Below are 11,071 nucleotides of genomic sequence, written 5' to 3'. Positions count from 1 at the left end.
TTCGGGTACATGCTCGTGTTCGACCTTGTTTCTCCCCATTTTTGGCTCTTAAGCACCTGTTTTCATCCAAAATATGCAAATGCAAGAATGCAACACCCTAAATGGCCTAAATGTGGATTCCTACAGTAAATGACCTAAAAATGCTATCGTTAGGGTAAAAACAATGCAAAATATGGACAAAAAGGGATGCTAAAAACATGTAAATTAGAGAGTTATCAGAATCACACAAAGAAAATGAAACAAAATGCAATGGTATAAACAATGGTTTGGATAAAAGTGGTACCTCGTGGGTTGGTGAAGAAGGAGGTTGTGGCAGCCTCCATGCTCGCCAAGGTGTACCCAGGATCGTCACCGGCTTCAGCAGGTGCCGGGATATGCTCATCAGAAAGTTCGGTTATGTGCACGGACGACCTGCTCGGACCAGCATCTGAGGGGTTGATCGGGTAATGCATAGCATAGCTCATCGGGTAGGGCATCATGTAGTATGATGGGTATGGTGGGAATGGTCCGGAATGGTCACCTGTGTAGCTACTCGCAAGGTGCATCGAGTAGGGCATCAAATTTGGCATTTGGTAGGTCTGAGGGAAAGGACCCAAGTGGTCACCTGTGTGCTCAGTGGAGGCATTGGGTACGACATCGTGTACCCCGTAGGGTGAGGCGTCAGATAGGCATCCGAGTGGCTTCTTCGTGATCTATCGTGTCTAGTGACACCTTCCTCTGCTTGGGGCTCGTAGGATGATGCCCTATAAGGCTCTGGAGGTGCCAATCCTCGGATTCCTCCTAGTTGTCCGCTCCTACCCATCCATGTGGGTGCATATGCTGAAGTGGGAGCCGAGGTACAGCTTGCCTTGTCTTGCAACTCCCTGATTTGTCCTCCCATCACCTTCACTATACTGGTAAGGTCCTTCACCTTCTTTGCTTGGAACTTGTTCATCTTCTTCAACCACCCGATCCTCTTGTGAGCTTCTCTCACTCCAACTGGTTGCTTTTGAGAGCAAACATACTCCTCAAAATCATAGTCCTCGGAATTGTCTCCTTGTCCTTGCCCTTTTGGCTCACTCTCTTCAGCTTCGGATTTCCCCCCAGGGTTGTATAGCTCCTCCAATGGTGGCATGAATTCTATGTTCTCCCTAGCCGGATTTTTGTGCACACGACGTTGGGCAGAATCATTTGGGTAACTCCGACTGCTGGATGAACAAACTTGAAGAGCAACCTATCATTTGGCTTCTCATAAGCCAAGAATCTCGCCAATGTTAGGTAGTCGATAAGTAGCCAAAATCGGTGTGACCAAACCTCCTATGGAGATCTCTCCAGCTCCCTCTCGCCTCTCGGTTTTCGTTTCCCAGGATTTCAGATACGAGAACTGATCAAGCAAGACAAAAACCAAGCTAGTGTCAGCAACATTCCCTACTAGCGATCTACCATCCCTAGTATTATCCAAAATTCCACACAAGGCTATATCTAGCAGTTGGAGCTCATGATCATTCACATTCCCAGTTTCCTTCCTAACAAATAAAGTGCAGGCTAGGGACTTGTGGAAATAATACCTCAAGACAGGACTCCTAATTTGAGCAGTGGATTTGTAGGGAAGCTTATCTCCTATTGGCAGCCATAGGGATCTCATCTCCTCCTTGCTCACTTCCATGTTTTCTCCACTAACAGCCTTGAAACTATATAGTTCATCCATTTCCTTGAAGGTGAGTCGGTATTCCTTGTTGCTCACGGAGAAGGTGATGAACCCGATCCCCCATCGGGTAGAAATGTCGGGGTGGTCTTCAAAATAATGTAACCGCAACATGGAAAGGAAGTTAACCGTCTCTTCCTCGTAGGCTTCAAGGTTGGCTCGCATTATCTGGCCTAGGTGGCACATGTCGAAAAGGAACTCGACATCTCTAGCGATCCCCAAAAGTTTCATCAACATCTTCAAGAAAGATGCTACTGCCCATGCCATCTTTCTCGAAGATGTTGATGACTACCTCACTGAGGACAGCGATGTTCAAGATGGGGAGGATATGGATCACAGTGGGATGTATGAGGACCAGTATTACTTATCCGAGTATGAACCCGATCTCACACCCGAGGAGTGTGATTAGAGCTTATGATCGAGCATTGGTTCGAGAATCACAAACCAATGCACCACTTGAAGTTGAGCCCAATGACACACCCAATTATTGTGAACGGATGAACAATCGGGTAGATGTTCAGATGACAGATCAACCTCAACTGTCTGCAGCTGAGGAAGGGGAATTAGAGGAAAGATTCAGAGCAGCACTTGACATCCAATTGGAGGCGCTTGGAGAGCGTATGTCCAGACGAAAAAACCCCACCTCCTAAGCTCTTGCCACCACACGTGCTTTGAGAGGAAATCATCAAGGAGACAGCTCAGCTGGAGATTGAAGTAAAGGAAGTTGTTAAAGAGATTGGGGATGTTATTCTGAGGAGTGAAGTGTGTTTAGATCCTGAACTGCGAATTGATGAGAAATTGGAGGATCTTGGCTCTTTTACTTTGCCATGTTCAATAGGCCTTCAGATCTTCAGCAATTGCTTGTGCGATTTGGGAGCTTCGGTCAGCATCATGCCACTTTCAGTTGCCAACAAGATGGGTTTCAGCAATTTTAAACCAAGTGACCTGTATTTGGTTCTAGCTGATAGAACAATCAGACACCCCATTGGTATCCTGGAAAACTTGCCTCTCAGGATTGGAAGAGTGGAAGTTCCTACAGATTTCATGATCCTTGATATGGATAAGGAGCCAGAAGATCCACTGATCCTAGGAAGACCATTCTTGGAAACAGTAGGTGCAGTGATTGATGTTAAAAAGGGACAAATTAGCATTAAGCATGGAGAGCACTTCAAAATGGAATTCAACATCAAGAAAGAAATAAATAGGTCAACCATTGATGGTCAAGCTTTCTCCACCCAAACGATGCCTAGGGAAATCAAAGATTGCCAGGAAGCTCATGCTACTGATAACAGGATTTTCACCCAGTGTATCAATTCCTTATACAGTTGTAGTATAAAGAGTTATCAATCCAAATAGTTGTTATGCTAGCAGATAAGATGCAATCAGAAACAAGCAAGTCAAATAAGAACCACGCGACCTAAGCACTCGATGCAAGCATTCGAGCACATGATCAGTTGGGGTGGTCGAGTTAGCAAGACGAGTAAGAAAAACTCAAAGGTATACTCGAAGCAGGTGATCGTGTACCTGTTTGGGTAAGGGATCGAGTTATGAATAAAAATGTAAACAATCTAAATATTAAAGCTCCTAAGGATGGGGTAATCGACTCGTAAGTGTTCTTGACCAATATGGATGTCCTACATGACTCAAGCAAATATTCTTTGGACAATGAATCTCTAAAATCTTGTTAAAACACTCATCTGATAGAACCAATCAACCTTAATCACTTCCCTACCCAACTCTCGTTGTAGAAACATGACCAATCATGCAATACAAACCGATTCATTAATGTCAATAAACCCCTTACTCATCTAATATCTTAGGCTAAGAGAGTAAATCTCTAGCATTAATTGATTCAAGCATTTCATCTACACCTCTCGATGGTAAAACACCCTATATCTAATCTCAACCTCTCGGTCTGTTGATAGCATTAAGAGCACCAATCTATAAGGGAATTTATAAAACACAAATATCAAAGCTAAGACATCATAACCGATCACCATCCCTAGAAAACATAAAAACATAGGTAAACGAAAATTGCATTGTATTAAAAATAGACGTAGAGTAGAAAAGTATAGAATCGAAAATGCAAAAAGAAATGAAATTAAATCCTAACAAAGTAGAGAAAGTGTTTGAGTCGCTCAAGATCTCTCTCAGAAGCTCTCGCTCTCTGGTTTGAGGGTCTGCGGCGTGCTACGGCGAGAGGAAGAAGAGTGGGGGTTTAANAATCTCTAGCATTAATTGATTCAAGCATTTCATCTACACCTCTCGATGGTAAAACACCCTATATCTAATCTCAACCTCTCGGTCTGTTGATAGCATTAAGAGCACCAATCTATAAGGGAATTTATAAAACACAAATATCAAAGCTAAGACATCATAACCGATCACCATCCCTAGAAAACATAAAAACATAGGTAAACGAAAATTGCATTGTATTAAAAATAGACGTAGAGTAGAAAAGTATAGAATCGAAAATGCAAAAAGAAATGAAATTAAATCCTAACAAAGTAGAGAAAGTGTTTGAGTCGCTCAAGATCTCTCTCAGAAGCTCTCGCTCTCTGGTTTGAGGGTCTGCGGCGTGCTACGGCGAGAGGAAGAAGAGAGGGGGTTTAAATATGGAAACCCATTAACCCTAGCTTCCCAGTCCTGCCCGAGGGTCTGCTCGATGGGGTGCACGAGGATGCGCTCGGGTTGCTCTTCGGGTAAGTCCTCGGATTGTTCTTTCTGTTCTTAGATCCTCTTCGATCGGGTTGGTGTTCAGACTCTTCTTCCTGCTCCATAGCTCCTTCGGGTACATGCTCGGATTTGACCTTTTTTCTCCCCATTTTCGGTTCTGATGTCCGTAATTGAGTGACTGTGTATGCGTATATATCACTGTCTCCGTTTAGCTAGAGAGGAGAGTTTGTGAACCCTAAAAACAGACAGTTGAGACAGTTGAGCTACTGTCGTTGTTATTAAAAGGAATCAATGGAGAGGCGTTGTTGGCATGTTGTGGAGGAGATACGTTGTTAAACAACGTAAGCCGTTCACCATCTTCGGACAGCACCGTTGGTCAGTATGCCACCGTGTGTCAGTCAGTCACCGTGTGTCAGTCATAGCCATCGTTGAGGCCTTTATGAGTAAGGAAACCCTAGATTTCTTTTGTTGTTGTTTTTTTTGTTGTTGTTTCATGGTTGAGCTATGAGGACCTAACCGCTGTACGCTTTAATGGTCGTGTCGAAGTAGAGCTGCCGATCAGATCATTCGTGAGTAATTGTCGAGAAAGGTATTCAGCTGTACCTTATCTCGTGCTGTTGTTGTTGTGTTTTGTTCATTATTGAACCGAGAAGTTTAACCGACTAAACCAAGGATCATAATCAAAGTATAGAACTGGATCTTAATTGTTAAGGATGTTGGTTGACTTTTGTGGCGTTGATGTTACGTGTAATGGATGGTGGTTTGCACAATTAGTTGGTTTGATTTATGTAATTGTTATTAAATCAAACTCAATTCATGGGATCGTAAAGATGAAGTTGTGGTGAATTAAATTATTAGATTTAGGTTTAATTAATTTAATTGTGAAACACCATTTAACAATTCAACTGGATTTTGGTTATTATATTAAATCATAGATTATTGAAATATAATCTTTGATTGGTTAATCTAAACCGTATTTGCATTGTTGCTATTTCGAAACCAAGGACTCGATCGGTTTGACTAAGGTGAGGACTAGTTGGTGTTTTCTACATATTCAGATGTGTTTGGATAGTTACTTAGTTAGGTTAAGCTGAGTACACCTATATATTATATAGTATATAAGTAATGTATATTTGGATGAGTGTATATCTGATTTATACGTATATAAATATATCTTTATTATAATATAGATAAGAACTAGAATAAATATGAGAATAGAAAATGAATGTATGTTAATTGATATTGATATGGTTGCTTGAATTCATGTTTTGTTGTGGTGAAATAAGTGCAAGTGTGTGAGGAGATAGGTGCCAAGGGCACGTAGATGCGGTGAGCCGCAAAGAGTCATGCAAGGAGAGATCTTTGTAATTGTGTGGTGGTCTACGGGCGCGGAATGCGGGTAGATCAGGATTGGCTGACGAGCCAACGAGTGTGTTGTGCGTGGAAGAAGTGCAAGAAGCACAAGGAATCCGGATTTGCAAGTGAAAATGTGCAGGAAGAAGTGCAAAAGCATGAGGAAAATGCACGGGTTGTCGTGTCTTTACAAGTGGTATCATGGGACATAGTCCAATTTTTGTGTTGTGTGCGTATTTTTGTGTGTCAGAGGATTTAGGACACATTGATTGGTGCTTATCTTAGGTTTAGACTTTGTAATTGTTTAAGCGTATTTGGGTTTGGAGACTTCGGGAGCCTTGAGACTTTCTCTCACTGAGTAATTATTGATTGCTTATCCCTCTCTCTATTGCAGGTTGGTTAAGCCAAGTTAACTGGTGGTTTTGCGATTAATATAAAGAGTGTTTTGGGTCAGGCCATGAAGTCAATCCGCTGATCAGGATAGTGGATTCGGGTGGTACAGATAACGTCATGTTTTCTTCTGGTATTGTTGATAGTCAATGACTACTTGCATGTTGGACAAGCTTGTAGTCACTAGCTATATTTGTACAATGCATACAATGTATGAGTGGATCATAAGTACAATTCTATAACTATGATGGGTTTGGTTTTACAGAACGTTCAAGCGCAATTTCAAAAAGATCAGCATCAGATTCTTCGTCATAGTCAAGCTTACATCTATGACTATTTCCCACGGTCGTCCTTCCACTTGTAATCTCGTCACTATTTCCTCTAGTAATTGAAAAATTGCTTAAATATGGAGTCTCTATTCTTCCAATGGAAAACAAATCTTTGCTATCGCCGAGCCCAGCTGTAGTACCAGCACATGGATTGGGTGTGCGCTGCCCGTTTGCCGGGCCGTAATAAAATGGAGATTGCCCCAAGTTGACAAGTACTGTGGCCTCTGTTTTGGAAGCAAGAGTAGGGTAGAGAGGTGTCCCGAACTCTTCTGCTTTACAGTTAATGACGTGAACTAAGTGTGAGTTGACTGTGAAGTAAACCTTCTTCTTACTCGGATCGTAACCACAACCAACCACTTTGTTTTCTTTTGCCCACTCATGTTTCTCCGATTCACAAACCAGCTTCATTCCTAACATAAATATAGAGTAATGCTTAAGATTCTATATATAGGACGTAGCTACAACGAATTTTGCGAAGACTATGAACCAACATGAATAGATGTACATTATTAAAACATTATTGAAAAGAATTAATTTTAGCCGATTTATAAGACTAGATGGATGATCCTATAATTATTTGCAACATCAGAAAACATAACTTTTGTTTGCCAAAAAAAAAAAAAACTAAAACTTTTTAGTTAATTTAATTCAACTTATTAAATGGTTTCACAATTTTACTATGTTGGTAAACTAAAATAAAAAATAAATACAATTATCAGTTATAAATAAGGGGAATTTTGTTTAATAATTTTCTTTTTAAATTCTACTTTACAATTTTTTTATATAAGATTATAGTCTTATAAATCTGCAAAAAAATGATATTACAGCATAAGATACTATGGGGGAATTTCAAAATTACTATTTTTCAAATACAACTTTTCAAAATGTCTCATTTCTAAAACTTTTTAAAGAATGCTATTAAAATCTGATATATTTTGGATTATGTATGTAAGCTTATAAAAAGATACATAAATTACCTTTATATGTGTGTAAAATTTTATACATACTTTATTACTGTATAATACTTTTTGAAAACCTTTGAAAAACTTTTTAAACATCATTTAAAACTTTATAATATTCGGAAAGAGTTTCTAAGTAGTAGTTATTATCAAGAAATATCTTCTATTTTTATAAAATTTATAAAACTTTACAAGTTTTCAAATTTAATAAAATATATTTTTGAAAATAAATAGATGAAAGAAATTAGTTAAAAAAGGAGTACCAAAAAGTGTATTTCTCAGACATGACACAACATATCTTAACAACGATAACCACTAATTGAATCACAGGTTTTAACCATTAGTCAACGCAGAGCCGGGATCATGTTCTATTTGATAAATAGAGAGTTGTTGCTTGGGGTCAACAGAAGCAATGAGGTTTAATAACAACTGGGGCTTCTAGATGATGTGGGGTTGGTGTGTGACCACGATGTTATTATATTCTTTAGTGGGTCTCCATTTCTTATTAGCAAATATAAAAATCTCAAACTCAATGGACGGCCAACTTTTATATATTAGAACGTTTACTTTTTTTTTGCTAAAATCTTTCTTTGGAGAATTGATTAGAATTCCTCCTTAGTAACGAGTTTGAAGATCGATATTTAGATGATGAAACTAAATGATTCAAAAGACTGAGGCAAATATACAAATGAATACGTACCATCAAGATAGACAGCACCGTCGGATTGGAACCCAATAGAAGCCAAGAACTTTCCTGGTAGTTGTGTCTCGCCGGTTCTAAAGGAACCACCCGTCGCTAGTCCTAGGGACAAAATGGCTTCTTCGTTTTCCCCATCGCATTCTTTTGTTTCGACAAGTTTTAATCCTTGGCTCTTGAACAACTTGGTCTTTTCACTTTCCATTGATGCGAGGTCCCAACCTACGTTGTTACCACCCTCACTGAATCCGCAGCCGTGTTGGAGGATTTCCAGGATTTTGATTTCAAAGTAAGCCTCTTGTGGGAAAGCAGAACTTACAAGTTGTGGTCCGGGAAGTGGTAAAGCTGCCCGGAGAACCATCAAAGGGTTTCTTTTGTTGTTGACCGTATCTTTGCACGCTTGATTAAACTTGATCGTTTGTGTGAATCCCACGGAGCCGTTTGACACTTCCCATGTGATTACTACACCGGGATCTTTGCCTCCTGCGGTCGTGGAAATCCCTGGAAGAACTGATCCCAGTGAGGCCCCGATCACAGAAGGAGCCGGTGCATGAACGAAGAATCCAAACCTTGTCCAGCCATTCTCGACCGCTTCGTTCACCAAAGCCAGATGCTCCGTCCAGATGAATAGACCAGGCTTTGACGGGAGTCCTCCGGTTTTGGCGCTTCGGGAGAGGGAATAGTTGTTGATACTTCCTCTGCGCTTGATGTCGGAGGTATCTAGCTGGTGGATGAGGCTCGTATGGTGGAGCTTTGAGATTCTAGCCTGGAAGCTATCTCTCCCAATAGGGCTGGCCGCGTTAAGGGATGTGGTGATCTCTGGTTGGCGGAGAAAGCACCAGCGACGGAGGAAGACTACAAGGAGAGAAGAGAGGACAACAACAGAGAGAATCCCTGCGGTTAAATGGGCCCACCGAAGCATCTCTTGGATAGAATAATTTCTGAGATAGAGAGAGCGATGGAGGGAGAAGAAGGAGGTTCGGACCCGTTCAAGCTTGGAACAAAGTACATTTGCTTACAAGTAACACCTGGAATTATGAAAATTGCAATCATACGCGGCGTTACATTTAGATTTTACGAGGAGAGTTACCCGCACTCTTGTGGGTAAAAACCTTTTAAAAATAATTGTTGTTTAATTTTTTTTTTTGGCAAATATATCACGAATTAAATTATTTTATACGATTTTGTGGGTAAATATATTTTCAAAAAATAGTTCAACTAATTTAACAAACCAAAATTAATTATGAGACTAAAAAGGATTCTAACAAAAATATAAATGGAAAAAAATTAAACAAAAGAGACGCTATAATTTAATATTCAATAATAAGAAACGGAAATAATTTTTCTAATATAAACATAAAGTAATATAGTTAGGAGAGTTACCCGCGAGCATTCGCGACCAAATATAATTAACAAAAATAATTTAAAATATTTATAGGTTAGCATCGGAGAACTTACCATTTGTGGACATTACATTGGGGTATGACTGCAATAAAAATAGGTTAAAATTCATGCTAAAATCAGTAAAAAATATTAATATTTCAAAATTATAACTACAATTAGAAATTCAATTCATGAAAACAGTAAGGGAGGTGTATTGAACCTGATATTTTAAAAGATTTGATGGGATTTTAATATTTTGAAATTTTAAGAGGTTTAAGTGTAATTTTAGGAGATTTGATTATTTGTTAGAGACTTTAATGATTTGATGAGAAAATGATTTGAGATTTCGTGAGATTTGATTATTGAATTTTAGGTGCTTTTAAGATATTTATAAAATAAAAACATTGTAGTCAAAGGAGACGCCAGAGAGAAGAGATGTACTCGTCGTTACAATCACAGAGCTAAACTAATAATAAAACCTCTCCACCAACAAATACATTATGTCAAAAGTTTCGATATTTGGTCATTTTTTATTCAAGTTTGTAAGTTTTTTTACTACAACTGTTGGGTTTTCTAAGTCCAAACCAACTTTCCTATTTATATGATATTGTCTGCTTTGGTTCTAGGTGGCAAAGCCCACACAGATTTTTTATTGGACTCCTTCCCAAAAGGCATCATACTAATTGGAGTCATCATTCACAGTGATTGATGTGTCTGCATTTTATAGAGTTTTAACCAAAGTTTTTAGGTTTGTTTTGACTTTTTTTATTAGGTCCAAGTGTGATTTTAGAGTCCTTTTAGTCTTTTGTCAGTACAGGTTCTAGGCTACTTTGGAAGGAAACTGAGTGTTTTGGAGATGAAGACAAGCATCTGAAGCCAATTTGGTGAAGACTGATCGAAATAGAAAGCGGATGGAGAAAACACAGATAAAGCATCCAGGATCGGCTGATCCACATTCGGGATCGACCAGTCCCGTACCCGACTCAAGTTTTCCTTTTTCGTTTTAAACCGACTGTTAGGGTTTTATTTTGATATTTAAGTTAGAAGCTCGGCCTCCAGAGACATAGGCTTTATTTTCTGAGACTATTTTATATTGAGAGCTAAGGCAGAAGATCTTTAATCCTTCTTGACACTTTGGAGAAGATTTCTTAACCCTCTTTTCTATATCTTTTGCAATACAATTATGTCTTATTCATCTTTGATTTGCTGTTTCTGTTTCTCCATGTCTGAGTAATTTCTCCATTTGGTGTAGGGTTTCAGAAGGGTTTCTATGATTAATTGATGCTAGGTTTGTTCGATTTGGGGTTGATATTATTATTCTTCATCTATTGTTGTTCTTAATGCTTAAGCTAGATTGATCACCTAGATTAAGATCTTAGGTTTAATTTATCTTGGCACCAAAAGTGTTGTTGAGTTGCTAGAAAAGAACTTAGGTGAGCAAGATGGACCTTAGCCAACGGAAGTTGATGTTGAGGCATCTTGTGAACTAATCAAACCTGAACCTATTAATGCGTGCTTGCTTTGCTTGATTCAAACGGAAGTTTAGGATTTAGTAAATTCATTGCTTAGATAGTTATCGGTGCGGAAGTAGGATAGCTTT

General features: G+C 39.2%; 1 protein-coding gene across 1 annotated transcript; it reads right to left on the bottom strand.

Annotated features, from left to right (window-relative positions):
* Window positions 1-6,210: 6,210 nt before the first annotated feature.
* Window positions 6,211-9,209, bottom strand: LOC104773670. The gene is made up of 2 exons (XM_010498316.2): window positions 8,092-9,209; window positions 6,211-6,842 (listed from the first exon to the last, which is right to left on the bottom strand). The coding sequence occupies exons 1-2, from the start codon at window positions 9,008-9,010 to the stop codon at window positions 6,346-6,348; spliced, it is 1,416 nt and encodes a 471-aa protein (XP_010496618.1). The 5' UTR covers window positions 9,011-9,209; the 3' UTR covers window positions 6,211-6,345.
* Between the last annotated feature and the right edge of the window lie 1,862 nt (window positions 9,210-11,071).

Source organism: Camelina sativa, unplaced genomic scaffold, assembly GCF_000633955.1.
Source record: "Camelina sativa cultivar DH55 unplaced genomic scaffold, Cs unpScaffold00613, whole genome shotgun sequence".
Classification (NCBI taxonomy): domain Eukaryota; kingdom Viridiplantae; phylum Streptophyta; class Magnoliopsida; order Brassicales; family Brassicaceae; genus Camelina; species Camelina sativa.
This window is presented reverse-complemented; position numbering and strand designations above follow the sequence as displayed.